At 38.8% G+C, this 15,335-nt stretch overlaps 1 protein-coding gene across 1 annotated transcript; it reads right to left on the bottom strand.

Moving 5' to 3' along the window:
- Positions 1 to 14,141: 14,141 nt before the first annotated feature.
- Positions 14,142 to 14,729, bottom strand: LOC131649179 (uncharacterized). Its single transcript, XM_058918931.1, has one exon. The coding sequence runs from the start codon at positions 14,727 to 14,729 to the stop codon at positions 14,142 to 14,144; it is 588 nt and encodes a 195-aa protein (XP_058774914.1).
- Between the last annotated feature and the right edge of the window lie 606 nt (positions 14,730 to 15,335).

The following is a 15,335-nucleotide window of genomic DNA, read 5'->3' as shown; positions in this document are numbered from 1 at the left end:
TTCTCTTAACAGCTGTTAAGTGAGATTCTCTAGGATCTGATTGGAATCTAGCACACAGACATACACTGAATAGAATATCAGGTCTAGGAGCAGTAAGATATAGAAGAGATCCAATCATACCTCTGTATAGCTTCTGATCTACCTTCTTACTTACCTCATCCTTGCCTAAAACACATGTTGGATGCATGAGAGTCTTTGCTTCTTTGCTTTCTGAAAGATTAAACTTCTCAGAAGTTCTTTCACATACTTGGTCTGATGAACATAAGTTCCTTCAGAAGTTTGATTGATATGGATCCCAAGGAAATACTTGAGTTCTCCCATCATGCTCATTTCAAACTCAGCCTGCATAGACTTAGCAAACTCCTGGCCACTGGTGCAAAGGTTTCTGTATAGTCAATGCTTTCTTGCTGACTATAGCCCTGAGCAACCAGTCTGGCTTTGTTTCTTACAACTTCTACTTTTTCACTTAGCTTGTTTCTGAAGACCCACTTAGTTCCAATGATGTTAAATCCTTTTGGTCTTAGAACGAGATTCTAAACATCATTCCTTGTAAACTGATTAAGTTCTTCTTGTATGGTAATTATCCAGTCAGCATCCTCCAGAGCTTGATCAACAGAAGTTGGCTCAATTAAGGATACTAGACCAAATTGAAATTCTGCATTGTTCTTAAGGAATGCTCTTGTTCTGATAGGATAATCCTTCTTTCCAATGATAACATCTTCTGGATGAGCAGAGTTGAGTCTAGAATATCTTCTGGGTGTTGGCTCTTCAGATATTCTGAGATTCTCCAAAGAGGCGGCAACTTGATCTTCTGAAACTTTACTTCTGGGTTTTTCATGATCTAAGTTAGAGATTTCAATATTTGTAAAATTCTCAAACTGCTTTGGCTTTTCAAGACCAAACTTATCATCAAATCTAATATTGATTAATTCTTAAACTACAATAGTTTCAGTATTGTATACTCTGTAGCCTTTTGAGCGTTCAGAATATCCAAGTAAAAAACACTTCTGAGCCTTAGAATCAAACTTATGCAGATGATCTTTAGTGTTCAGAATATAGCATACACATCCAAATGGATGGAAATAAGAAATGTTGGGTTTTCTGTTCTTCCACAATTCATAAGGAGTCTTATTTAGAATAGGTCTTATAGAGATTCTATTCTGAATATAACATGCAGTATTAATTGCTTATGCGCAGAAATGCTTAGCCATATTGGTTTTGTTGATCATGGTTCTGGCCATTTCTTCTAGAGTCCTATTCTTTCGCTCTACAACTCCATTTTGCTGTGGAGTTCTAGAGCAAGAGAAGTCATGGGCAATACCATTTTCTTTGAAATAAATCTCAAAGAATCTGTTCTCAAATTCGCCACCATGGTCACTTCTGACCTTTATGATTTTGCATTCCTTCTCAGATTGAATCTGAGTGTAGAAGTCAAAGAACACAGTATGAGACTCATCCTTGTGTTTCAAGAATTTTACCCACGTCCATCTACTATAGTCGTCTACGATGACTAATCCATATTTCTTCCCTCTGACAGATGATGTTTTGACAGGGCCAAACAGATTAATGTGGAGAAGTTCTAGCGGCCTAGAGGAAGAGACAACACTCTTAGATTTAAATGCAGGTTTTGAAAACTTCCCTTTCTGACATGCTTCGCAAAGAGCATCTGATTTGTATTTCAGATTAGGGAGTCCTCCGACCAGATTAAGTTTGTTAATCTGAGAAATCTTTCTCAAACTAGCATGACCTAATCTTCTGTGCCAGACCCACTGCTCTTCACTAACAGACATAAGGCAAGTAACCTTCTGATTCTTAAGATCTTGAAGATCAATCTTGTAAATGTTGTTCTTTCTCTTGCCTGTAAATAGTTGATTGAAGATAATGTCATAACCATTGTCACTTAATTGACTTATGGACAATAAGTTATGAGCTAATCCATCTACTAAAAGTACATTAGTTATAAAGGGAGAGTTACCAATACAAATGGTTCCAGAACCAATGATCTTGCCTTTTTGGTTCCCTCCAAACTTGACTTCACCAGCTGATTTAAGCTTCAGGTCTTGGAACATAGACCTTTTTCCTGTCATGTGTCGTGAGCACCCAGAGTCCAGGTACCATGACATGTTTTCCTTTGTCTTTTTGGCTGCCAAGGATATCTGCAACAGGAATAATCTCTTCCTTAGGTACCCACAATTTCTTGGGTCCTCTTGGGTTAGTTCTCCTCAAGTTCTTATTGAACTGAGGGTTATCATGAAGATTAACAGGAGGTACAACATGATATTCCCTATTTTGAATAGCATGATATTTTCTAGGATGTGCAACATACTTCTTGGTGTGTGTTAAATGAAAACTCTTAGAGTTAGATGTGAACTTTATATCATGAGGATGGCCAAACTTGAATTGATCATACAGAGGTTTGTATGTGATTTTCATCTCATCAACCGGTTCAAGTTTATATGGGGTTTCACCCTCATAGCCTATTCCAATTCTCTGGTCTCCACTAACTCCATATATCATAGAGGCAAGTTGACTTCTGCCAATACCTCTAGATAGAATCTTCCTGAAACTCAAGTCATATTCCTTAAGAATATTGTTCACACTTGGAATAGACTTTTCTGAACTAGAAGATGACTCAACATCTTTAGATAGTTTTAAAACTTTTTCTTTAAGTTAAGCATTTTCTATTTCAAGCTTCTTAGTTTTAGATGCAAAGAGCTTTCTCAGCTTTTTGTATTTGATATTAAGTTTAGCCTTGATTTCCAGAATTTCAGTTAAGCTGGAAACTAGCTCATCTCTAGAAAGTTCAGAAAATACCTCTTCCGAGTCTGAGTCTGATCTAGATTCTGATTGATCATCAACAGTAGCCATCAGCGCAATGTTTGCCTGCTCATCTTCAGAGTCTGACTCTTGATCAGAAGAATCTGAGTCATCCCAAGTAGCCATAAGACCTTTCTTCTTTTCAAACTTTTTCTTGGGCTTTTCCCTCTAAAGCTTTGGACACTCATTCTTGTAATGTCCAGGTTCCTTGCATTTATAGCACGTCACCTTTTTCTTGTCAGATATCCTGTGTCCAGAAGATTCTCCTCTTTCAGGCCTTTTGAAGTTCTTGAAGTTCTTGAACTTTCTTTGTTTGCTTTTCCATAGTTAATTTACTCTTATGGAGATCATGGAAAGTTCATCTTCTTCTTCTTCTTCTGATTCTGACTCTTCAGAATATTCTTCTTCAGCCTGAAAAGCATTAGTGCATTTTTTATTATTAGATTTTAATGCAATAGACTTACCTTTCTTCTGAGGTTCATCTGCATCCAGCTCTATTTCATGACTCCTCATGGCACTAATCAGCTCTTCAAGAGACACTTCATTCAAGTTCTTGGCAATCTTGAATGCAGTCGCCATAGGACCCCATCTTCTGGGCAAGCTTCTGATGATCTTCTTGACATGATCAGCTTGGTTGTAGCCTTTATCTAGCACCCTTAATCCAGCAGTCAGAGTCTGGAATCTTGAGAATATTGCTTCAATGTTTTCATCTTCCTCCATCTTGAATGCTTCATACTTCTGGATTAATGCTAAGGCCTTTGTCTCCTTTACTTGAGCATTACCCTCATGAGTCATCTTTAGAGATTCAAAGATGTCATGAGAGGTTTCTCTGTTTGTTATCTTCTCATACTCAGCATGAGAGATATCATTTAACAATATAGTTCTAGACTTGTGATGATTCTTGAAGTCTTTCTTTTGAGCATCACTCATGGCTTGTCTTGAAATTTTGACACCTTGAGCATTAACAGGATGTGTGTACCCATCCAGCACTAGATCCCATAAGTCACCATCTTGACAAAGAAAGTAACTTTCGAGTCTATCTTTCCAGTACTCAAAGTTTTCACCATCAAAAACTAGTGGTCTATTATAGCCATTAAAACTACTGCTTCCATTACCATTGTTGTTTTGTTCAGGAGTAGGAGTAGATGGAGTTATTTCAACCATATTGACTTTGTGTTTTCTCCCTGAATCTTTTATCTAACACGGTTAAGTGCTTACACCTAGAACCGGCCCTCTGATGCCAATTGAAGGATAGAAAAACACTTAGAAAGGAGGGTTTGAATAAGTGTGACTTCAAAAACTTGTAAGATAAAAACAATTAACACAATTATTTTTATCCTGGTTCGTTGTTAATGAAACTAATCCAGTCCACCCCCTTAGAGTGATTTACCTCAACTGAGGATTTAATCCACTAATCCAACTGATTACAATGGTTATCCACTTAGAAAACTTCTAAGTCTTCTAGAGTCTACAGATCACAAATTGATCACTCTAGGAACCTTTTACAAACAATGTAAAATAATGTTTACAAGAGTTTAGATTGCTTCTAATAAAGCTGTAATCACAACTGTGATATTTCTCTTAAGTTCTAAGCTTAACACTCACTAAATATTACAAGAGTTTGTGAGGTTGAAGATGATGTTCGTGAGCTTTAATTTTGACAGCGTTTCAGTATTTTGCACAAGTGTTCTCTACTGTTGTTTCTGATCAGAACTTCTATTTATAGGCGCTGAGAGGAAATGATGGTTGGGAGCATTTAATGCTTTGCATGAATAGTATAGCTCTGCATTTAATGTTTCACACTTTTGTTAACTACCTCGAGCCTTGCTTTTCCTGCTTTTACTGACTTTGCCTTTTGTAGCTTCTAACGTTCCTTTTGTCAATCATAGATTAGACGTTTCAGCCTTTCATCTTGTACTTGCTTCTAGACTCAGATTTTGTATACAACAACGTTTGGATATCAGAGTCAATCAGCTTGGTGCAGAGCATCTTCTTGTCTTCTGACTTTGAAGAGCTTTAGCGTGATACCATTCAGAATTTTAGTGCTTCTGCTTCTGACTTCGTTCTTCTGATGCTTTCAGTTCATGTTCTGATTCTGCTTGACCATCTTCTGATGTCTTTCCAAAGCATGTTCTCATGAAGCCATTTAGAACCTTCTGAGTCAGTTGCTTCTGAGCGCTGATTTGTGCATACTCTTTATATATTTCCTGAAATGGAAAATGCAAAGGATTAGAGTACCACATTATCTTATACAAAATTCATATATAATGTTATCATCAAAACTTAGAATATTAATCAGAACGATTCTTTTTCTAACACGTCTAACAGCTGGGTCCTTCTGGTTGTTACAACTATGGCTCAATGCCACTTTCGAGACCGTTCTCCCAAAGAAAGGACTCGTTGACAAAGATGATGCAGCCATCAAGAACCGGATAGTCGAAGGGACAAGGCTAGCCCATTTAACTCCCCAAGACAAAGCAGGTCAGCTGCCAGTGACCTTTCGAGCCTATATAATGATGTTTGCTAAACGTTATCGTTTTAGCCCTTCAATGGCTCCATATGATGAAAGGAAAGTAGGCCTTGAATGGTTTACCAAAGAATTCCATGCCTCCTCTCCAGAGTAGCGTGCTGAATCGATGGCTATTTGGGAAGCATTCTTGACTCCTAAAATGCTATCTCACAGAATGCAGATTACGAAGAGCCATTATGATCTTCTCAGCTACCAACCCAATCTTGTTTCGAGATAGTTTGGGCTTGTTCAACTTAAACCAAAATCTTTATATGACAATAAAAGTCATATGTGTTTACACTCCATGTATTCGACAGAAGAGAGCTTCGAATTAAAAACTGCCAGATACATTGGCGTCACTTCCCTTAATCCTACCCCCCTTCAAACCTTCATTCTACAACACCATGGAATTTCACAAATGGTGGGATGATTACTACAACCAGCAAATCTTTGATGTTGCTGGTCTTTCGCACGAACTGACTGCAGCTTTTGCTTCCACACAAGAGAATTTCAAGAAAGGTACTTTGACACATATCAAAGAAATACAAGCGTTCCAAAAGTTCTTTGAAATTACTTATAAGCCCAATGATCTTAGCCGGACCGTTAGTGAGGAAACTTTTACTTTACACGAAATTGTTTCTAAAAAACTGGATAAACTGAAATTGCCCTCATATGTCCGTCCTGAACAACGTTATGAAGTGGCTTTCAATTTGTATCCTCCAAAATTTCCTCCACTTTCCAGTGCTGATTTTAGGGTGGCTTTAAGTTCCCATTTTCCAGACAAGTTCGTTTGTGGGAATGACCCAAAAATTCTTCACGAAGAATCTAAAAAATGTGTCAAACGAGTGGTTCCGACTAAGCATACCTTGGACAGAAAGCATAACAATCGAATCAGATGTTGAGGACCATTCCCCTCCTCATACCAAATTGGTGATCAATCGTTGAAAGCCACTACTCCAGCCCAAATAATATTCTCTCCAAGGTAATAACTTACTTTATCATTTTATTACAAGTTCCATATTGACTTCTGATTCGAGCTAATCTTTTTTGTATGTGTAGGATGATCCAGGCACTGCCACCTCCAATCTCAAAACAAATAATCCCTTGAATGACACCCCTTTACTTGTCAATCTTCTAGGTATGTATTTGTGTTTCTCTGTTTTATCTAACAAAGTTTTCCTTCGAAAGATCTGACCAGAGACTTAATGATTTTTCTTGCAGTTTCTCAAAAATAGACTTCACAAACCAACCCTCCCATCACTTCAAAAACTGAAAGTGATGATGCTATGAAAAATGCCCAAAATAATGAGCATGTCAAAGACAAATGTTCGAATGATTCATCTCTATACATTCCCCATATAGACCAAGATGTCGACCTGGAGGATAACCCTTAATTATCCAACATTGATAAAGGTGACGAACAGTCTGTAGGGAGCGAAGGAGCTGACCCCATGGGTGAAAATAAAACCAAGGATGAAGCTTCTAGCCAACCCGAATCTGAAAAGGAAAAGAACCAACCCTTTGGGAAGGTTACAGCACATGCAATTGTTTCGACCAATACTCATCCACTCTATTCTCCAGCTGAATTAGAAAACCTTAAGGCTACAAATCCTGCTGGTTTTCTCAAAGCCATGATGAGTGCAAGGAGTAGTTCTTCTAGCAAGGGTGAGGTATCTTTGGTAGCTTCTGGTTTTCTTTGATGTTGACTTGGTTCAGGCGATACGAAAGGATGCTACCGTTTGCTTTGGTTTAAAGAGTTTGTTGAAGAAAGTGGATTTGGTTAATATTTTTGAAGAGGCTTCGCAGGTATTAATCTCACTAGGCTTCTTGCTTGACCAACTTCAATCAAATCAACTGCATAGGCAAGAGGTTTCACAAAAGCTTAATGCATAAGTGAGTGCCCAAACTTCCTCATGGAGTGTTGCGAGTGAATCCACTAACAAGGTCGAAGCTATGGAGCTTGAACATTCGAAGTACCAAGAGGAGTATACAGTTTGTAAGGAAAACATCAAGTCTTGGAAAGAGGAGATCGAATGACTAAAGGAAAAAATACGGGTTGCAGAGGGTCGTCAGGATGAAATTTGAAAACTAGACCGACAAGAAATAGACGAAGAAATCCAAATGGGTATTCAACATATCGAGAAGGCCTAACATTTGGAGCAAGAAAACAAAGAGTTGAAGCGACAACAAACCCTGATCGAACATCGTCTAGCTGTGTCTGCTTCCCAGTATGCCCAGATGAAAACCTCTCTTCCAACTGACTTTGATATGTGATTACTCCATCATGTCTTTTGATTCTTGTTTCTCAGGATTTGACTTATGTTACGTTTCCTTTTTTCTCATAACAGTTCTGGAAACTTTGTTTTGTAACATTAAGATTTTCCATTTTGGCGTTTATATTTACACCATTTTGGATTTAATATGCTCTTTTACTATTACTTCGCCATTATTTTAATTTCTCGTATGAATGGTTTGTACTTTTTCAATTACTTTCCATTTACTTTTGGGATCCTTCGATCTTCTGCCAACTCTTCTATCTCATAGGCATTGTTTGAGAATACTTTTAAAATTCGAAAATGGCCTTCCCAATGTGGGTACCATTTACCTAAGGCTTGAATCTTTTGATCTATAGGCAAAATAACTTTCCAAACTAAATCATTTATAACAAAAGTTTTACCTTTCACCTTTTTGTTATATGCTCTGGCCACTCTTTCTTTTTGTCTCTTTATCATCTCCAAAGCACGCAACCTTTCATCGTCTAGATCAGCCAATTCGTTCATCATCATTTCCCAGTACACATTTGGAGGAATCTCTTCTTGTTTTTGAATTCTAAATGACTGCAAATAGATTTCGATTGGCAATACTGCACCATGTCCAAATGTAAGTTGAAAAGGTGTAGTACTGGTTGCTTCTTTAGGTGACGTTCGACAAGCCCAAAGTGCTTGATCTAGGGTCTTATGCCAATTTTTAGGCTTTCTTCCCACGTGTTTCTTTATCAAACCAATTATCACTTTATTGGCTGCTTAGACCTGACCATTTGCTTGAGCATAATAAGGTGTAGAGGTTGGCAATTTGAACCCCGTTTCCTTTGAAAATTCCTGCATCTTTCGACCAGTAAACACTGATCCTTGGTCTATAGTTATGCTCTCTGGGATTCCAAGCCTGTAGAGTATTTTTCTTGAATGAATTCAATCACAACCTCTTGGTATACATTTACTAATGGTACGGCTTTGACCCACTTTGTAAAATTATCTATTCCCACCAAAATATATCTTTGGCCCTTAGATGAGGTAGGTCGAATTTCTCCAATTAAGTCCAATGCCCATCCTTTAAAAGGCCATGGCTTGATGATCAAACTCAATTCATTTGCAGGAGAATGTTGGACACTTGCGTGCATTTGACATTTTTGACATCCTTTGGCGGAGTCTATGCAGTCTTTTAACATAATGGGCTAATACATCCCCTGACGAAATAGAAATCATTTCATTTTGTGCCCAGCTTGATGAGCTCCACAGGTTCCACTATGCAAACTAGATAGTGCTAAATAAGCTTCGGTTTCGCCTAGACACTTCAATAAAATTCCCTCAGGAGTTTTCCTGAATAATTCGTTCCCCATTAAGAAGTAAGATAAGGCTCTGTACTTAATCTTTCTCTCTGTATCTGTCGAAGGATCTTTGAGATAATTGACAATTGGACTTCTCTAATCCGTATCTGCTAGAGCATCTATATTTAACACTTCAAATTCTTCTTGATTGGCAAAGCCTGATCATGTGTTTTCCAAGTCAGTCGGAGATAATCTGGTGGCCATCGCTTTTCCTTTGACTTGAATAAATTCTTCGGACCTTTCCTTCAACACTTTATATCCTGAAACAAGCTGTGCCAAATCATTTACCTCTTGATTTTTTTATCCTGGGGACATGTTTTAAATTCACGTAGTCAAATTTTTTGAGCAGCCTATTTATCATGACGAAATACATAATCAAATTTTCCTTTATGCATTTGTATTCTTTCGTCAGTTTCTTTATCACTAATTCGGAGTCTCCTTTGAATTTGACTCTAGTTGCCCCCAATTCCAACAAATTCTCAAGTCCTGCAAGCAATGCTTCATACTCTGATTCGTTATTAGAACATAGAGGGCCTTCGATTTTATACTTTAGTTTTTTTGGAATTCCTTCAGGAGAAATTATGACGACTCCAAATCTGCTCCCCTCTTTGTGTGTTGAACCATCGAAGAACAATTTCCATGGTTTTATTTCAACGTATTGTTGATGACTTTCGACCACGGTGTGGTCCACAATGAAGTCTGATACTATTTGTCCTTTCATTGCTTTTAAAGGCAAAAAGGTTAAAGAGTATTCAGTAAGGGCTAAAGCCCATTTGCCAATTCGACTGTGCAATATTGGCTTAGATAACATGTGTTTAATGACATCAAAATGAGAAGAAACATAAACTGGTTTTATATAATACTTAAGTTTTATACAAGAAATATATAAACAAAGGAAGATTTTTTCTATAGCAGTATACCTAGTCTCTGCATCATTCAATAGCTTACTTAAGTAATAAATGGCTCTTTTGATGCCATCTTCGTCCTCTTGGGCTAACATACTACCTATGGTAGTATCAGAGGCTGATATATATAGTCTCATATGCTTCTTCCCATTTGGGGGTGATTATATAGGTGGATGCATCAAATATTTCTTTATCCTTTCAAAATCTTCTTGATGCTCTTTGTTCCACTCGGATCTTCCTTGCTTCAGACTGAGGAAGGGAGAAAAGGCTTGTATTCGACCACTCAAGTTAGAGATGAATCTTCTCAGAAAATTTATCTCTCCCAATAATGATTGTAGATCCTTCTTTATTGATGTTACTTTCATTTCCATGATAGCCTTTGTCTTATTCTGGTTGATTTCTATCCCCTTCTTATGGACCACAAAGCCCATAAAATCTTCAGCCTGCACAAATAAGGCACATTTAAAAGGATTCATCTTCAAGCCATGTTTCCTCATTCTTTCGAATGACTGGCGAAGATGATCTCTATGAATGTCATCTGAGGCAGATTTTATCACAATGTCATCTATGTATACCTCCATAAAGGTTTCTATAAAATCATGAAAATGGAATTCGTTGCTCTCTGGTAAGTTGCCCCAGCATTCTTTAAACCAAAAGGCATAACGACCCATTCATAGGTGCCTATTTCCCCTGGGCATCGAATAGTTGTTTTGGGCATATCTTCCTCTGTAATGAAAATCTGGTTATACCCAGAGTATCCATCTAACATACTAAGGTATTTGAAGCCTGCGGCTGAATCAACTAGCATTTCTGCCACAGGCATTGAATATTCGTCCTTAGGGGTGGATGCATTCAAGTCACGAAAATCTATACATACCCTTAAAGAGCCACTTTTCTTAATAACAGGATTTATATTTGTGATCCATTCGACATACCTTGTGGTCCTAATGAATTTTCAGCGAAGAAGCCTTTCGACATCTTTCTTGATCTTTGAGAGGATTTCTGGTGCGAATCTTCTAGGAGTCTGCTTGGTGGGCTTCTTGCCATTTTTGATAGGCAGCTTCAATTCGACCAAGTCCATCTCCAAACTAGGTATTTCATCGTAATCCCAAGCGAAGCAGTCTTTATTCTCTTTTAGCAATGTAATGATCTTTACTCTCAACTCGGGGTCCAGTTTCGTGTTGATGTATGTCACCCTTTTTATGTCTCTATCTCTGAGATTTATTTCTTCAACGGGGTCTTGGGCCAACATCTTTGCATTTGATGCTACTGGATCTTTTTCGAACCCCAAAGGTTCATCGTTGTAGATAGCGCCTAAAACCTGTTCATCAGGGGGTTCTAGGATGGAATGAACTCCAGGTTTTGCTTTTTGTGATTCTTCATTTGTGGCTTCGACAACCATGTTTGTTAATTCAGCCTCAAGGGCCGCTTTGTTTTTGTTCTAGGCTATGTAAGCTGAAAATCTTTTCGAAAAAAGAGGACTCAGACATATTCAACATCTCCGTCCCAGCCAGTCGGTCGTGTTCCAGGTAATCCTTCGACATACACTACATCCTCAGGTTCTCCCATTATCTCTCTATTCCACTAGAAACCGTTGGGCTGGAGGGTTAGGTAGTAAAGAGCATTCTTATTTGGGGAATACATATCTTTAGCCACCTGGCATGGCCCAATGTTGGCCAAGTTTTTATCGAAGCTTGTTTTATTCACCTGATTCAGTTCTGACATATAGTAGCTCTAGTCCCCTTCAATATTTTCCATTATACCATCTTCTCTCTAGATGGTTAGCCTTTGGTTCATTGTCGAGGGTACATTTGCTACTCCGTGAATCCATTCTAAACCTAAAAAGAGGTTATAATTGGCTTTCACTTGTATCACCATGAACATAGTTGGTCTTGTGATTGAACCAACCGTAAGATTCACCTGTGCCATTCCTAAAGTATGTCCTACTTTCCCTTCATAGTTTGACAACACCATGTTCTGAGTCCTTATATATGTGTCAAACATGCCAATTCGTTTCAACATGTATTGAGGAATTAGGTTCACTGATGCCCCACCATCAACAAGCACTTTGTTAATTCCCACATTTTCAACCTTGGCCCTTATGTAGAGGGGCTTCAGGTGGTTCCTCATTTCCTGATCAGGCCTCTCGAAGAAAGCATTTTGCTTTTCGACAGCACCGTTGTTCAGCATATAGTAACATAATGGTTTATGTTTCGCCATCTCTTTTTCATCTGCTTCCTCACAGTCTTCGACTTCAGTCTCTTGATAGTATTTGTGAGGTAAAACAGATACTATATTGCAATTCAGATTCACAGAAAACACTCCATCAGATTCGAAGTCGTCTGTTACATTTCTTCGTCTCTTACTGGGTTTTCCTGGATTTTCTTACCATCATCCTACTTCTCTGACACGAACAATTTCCGTCCTACTAGAGTTTTGTTTCTACTTGAAAGATGAATAGGGCACTTGCTGCTGCTGAATTCCCCTATCTCCTTCGATACTGACTCCCTTTCAGCTTTCTTCATTCTTTGGTATCTCCTCCATTGAGACCTTGCCATAGGATTTTTCCCTTTGTAATTCTCGAGTCTGTATGTCTCCCTTTTCGAAACTTGAAACAGTCTCCTATATGCCATGGCAGTTCTTCCTCCGTGGTCGAAATTTCTCCACCTGCCGCTGTCTGCGCCAGCTTGTGTCCATCTATCAATAGGCACCTCCGTAGGGAGCTTGAATGTAACCCTCCGAGCCTTCGAATGAGGGTTGTCTGGCCTCTTCGACACTCCTCTTTTATCGAAGACGTACATATTAAGGTTGGTTCCTTGTAGATCCCAACTGACAGCTAATGGTATCCTTTCGAACATCACAACAACCTCCTTATCATAAACTTCCCCACATCTAGGACACTTGAGGATCTCTGATTCTGCCTTGTAACAACGCACCATAAAACCCAAAAGACTCTCCCCAGGCCTTGGGTAAACCTTCATAAGCTGGATCTCTTGCCTCCAGTGTCTCCAAGTTTTGTTTCGCTAGGCTTTTTCGTAATTCTCCATAACCCTTCAACTTAACATGATCGAGCACCTTGGGCACATCAGCATTTCCCCAGCATTTATCTCATGGCACCTCTAGAGATATTCTCGCAGGGTCTCATTGGCCTTGGGGTATCCATAATTCACCTTCTCCTTCTCCATCATCAGACATATTTCCACTTCCTCCATCTCTGAAATGGGTTGACCCACATTCACCATATTGACTCCCGCTGTAGGGGTTTCAGAAATCCTTATTTTCTCACGCTTGAATCTAAGGCCCTTAGTAGCCTCACTTGTCTTTCCAAAAATATCTTCAGTAGCCTTAGGTTCGAACCTTCCTCCAGAAGAACCTTCAACATCAGTATTGAAGATCATGTTATTGTTTAGGCCTTCAGTAGCCTGCTTTCCAGTCGAGCCAATCTCTAACTGCTTAGCTTCATCGAATCCGGCCTCAGCCACATCCACCATGTTAATTTCAACAGGCTCAGCAAATTTGGTGTCAGCAACATGGAGAGGATCAACATCAACCTTCATGTTGTTTCTACCCTTGTCAGCGAACTTTATACGACTATCTTTGATAGCATTCTGTATTAGATCCCTGAAAAGAAAACACTGTGAGGTTTTGTGGCCAAGGAAACCATGATATTTACAAAAGCCTCTCTTCTTTCGTTGTTCTAACGGAGGAATTTTGGAATTAGGAGGCACTATCATTTGGTCATCTTTTACTAACAAATCAAAAATTTCATAACACTTCGTGATGTCGAAAGTATATGTTTTCTTAGGGAATTTATCATTCTTCTCCACTTCGACAGGGTTCTTACCAATCGAGGAGTGAGCAACTCACAAGAGTATGGGGGTGCCCCTTTTAACTCATCTAAATCTATTTCGACTTCGTCGATATCATAGGGGTCATCGAAAGCTTCGACTTCAACGTCTTCGGCTTCGATGTAAGCTACCCTCTCTTTTTTATAACTCTTGTTTTCTCTGCCCTTTTTATCTTTCAATCATTTGACTTGTCGAACTCTATCTGCTAACTGGGCCATATCTATTAGGTATTGAGTGTCTAACTTCTTTCGAATTGAAAAATCTAGCCCACCTGCAGCAATTTCGCCTAACTCATGTTCAGGTACAATTGTAAAACATTTATATTTCAATAAACGAAACCTGTTCAAATAATCATCTATAGGTTCAATAAAATTTCTCTTAATGCTCGCCAATTCTTTAAGACTAATCTTAGTCTGCCCCATGTAGAATTGCTCATGGAACACTCTCTCTATATGAGGTCATGTATCTATAGAATTTGGTGGCAAGGTGGTGAACCAAGTAAATGCTTTCTTAGTTAATGAACTAGGGAAGTATTTGATTCTTAGATTTTCACTATTTTCCAAATCCCCTGCCTCAGTTAAATATCGAGCTATGTGTTCTACGGTTGACTCACTAGTATCTCCTGAAAATTTTGTGAACTTGGGAACTTTGGAACCTCTTGGTAACTCTGTTTGTAAGATAAAATCCATTATAGGGGAGGTATAATTAGGACGTCGAAGCCTTGTATTCAAGCCATTATTGGCCATAATCCTATCGATCATGGTATTTAGATTATTTTCTTCCACCATGTTATCTTGTCTAACTATTTGAATTACTTCATTTACATTTTGTTCCCTATTAACCACGACTACCCTCCTAGGCTGTTCTTTAGGGATTTGTTGTCGAACTCCTTGTTGTTTTACCAATGCCCCCATTTCTCCTTCGACAACATTTTGTCTAGGTGGATGTACTTGATTAATAGTTGGTTCCTCCTGTATTTCGATACGATTTCGTCTACGTTGGCCTGTCGATTGGGGAGCCCCAAAGAAATATGCTATACGCGCCATTTGCGCTGATAATTGTTGGTAGGACTAGGTGTTGTCCTAATTAGTCCAATTGATATTTTGGATTAAAGGAGAAAAGATTGTGTTCATTTTTCGAGCAAGTACTCCATCAATGTCATGGTTTCTTGCATCCATTTGTTGCCTAAAAATTGCCTGATTATTAGTAGTCAGTGTAGGCAATTGGTTCGATGGACCCTGATTTTGTGGGCTTCGACCTACAGAGCCAGCATTTTGGATTGGCGAAAAAGTAGCCATGTTAGGTTGTGTATAAGTGGTTGTGCCATTATGTAATCCCACCATAAAAGAGGATGGCATTCCATGTGGCTGTTCCCACCAAGGTCTGACACTCTCAAAATCTGATGGTCTAGGGGTTGCAGGCTGCGCCTGGTTTCCAAAATATGTCGAAAACGGATCACCCTGGGTATTTAATGGAATCTCTATTGTACTCACGAAATGGGGTGTTGTGGTTGAACTAGTTGTGGGTATTGTCCCTGTGGACATTGGTATAGAAAAGTTTGTAGTCGTAGATCCCGCAGATGTGGGTATGGCCTGGGAACTATTTATGGCCATAGAACCTGTCGATGTAGGTATGGCCTACGAACTATTTAT

The sequence above is a fragment of the Vicia villosa genome, linkage group LG2 (genome assembly GCF_029867415.1).
Source record: "Vicia villosa cultivar HV-30 ecotype Madison, WI linkage group LG2, Vvil1.0, whole genome shotgun sequence".
Classification (NCBI taxonomy): Eukaryota; Viridiplantae; Streptophyta; class Magnoliopsida; order Fabales; family Fabaceae; genus Vicia; species Vicia villosa.
The sequence above is the reverse complement of the archived record's forward strand: the minus strand, read 5'-3'. Positions and strand labels throughout refer to the sequence as shown.

Excerpts from the sequence above, each read along its gene's own strand:
- LOC131649179 (XM_058918931.1), bottom strand. The coding sequence starts at position 14,729 with ATGGCGCGTATAGCATATTTCTTTGGGGCTCCCCAATCGACAGGCCAA.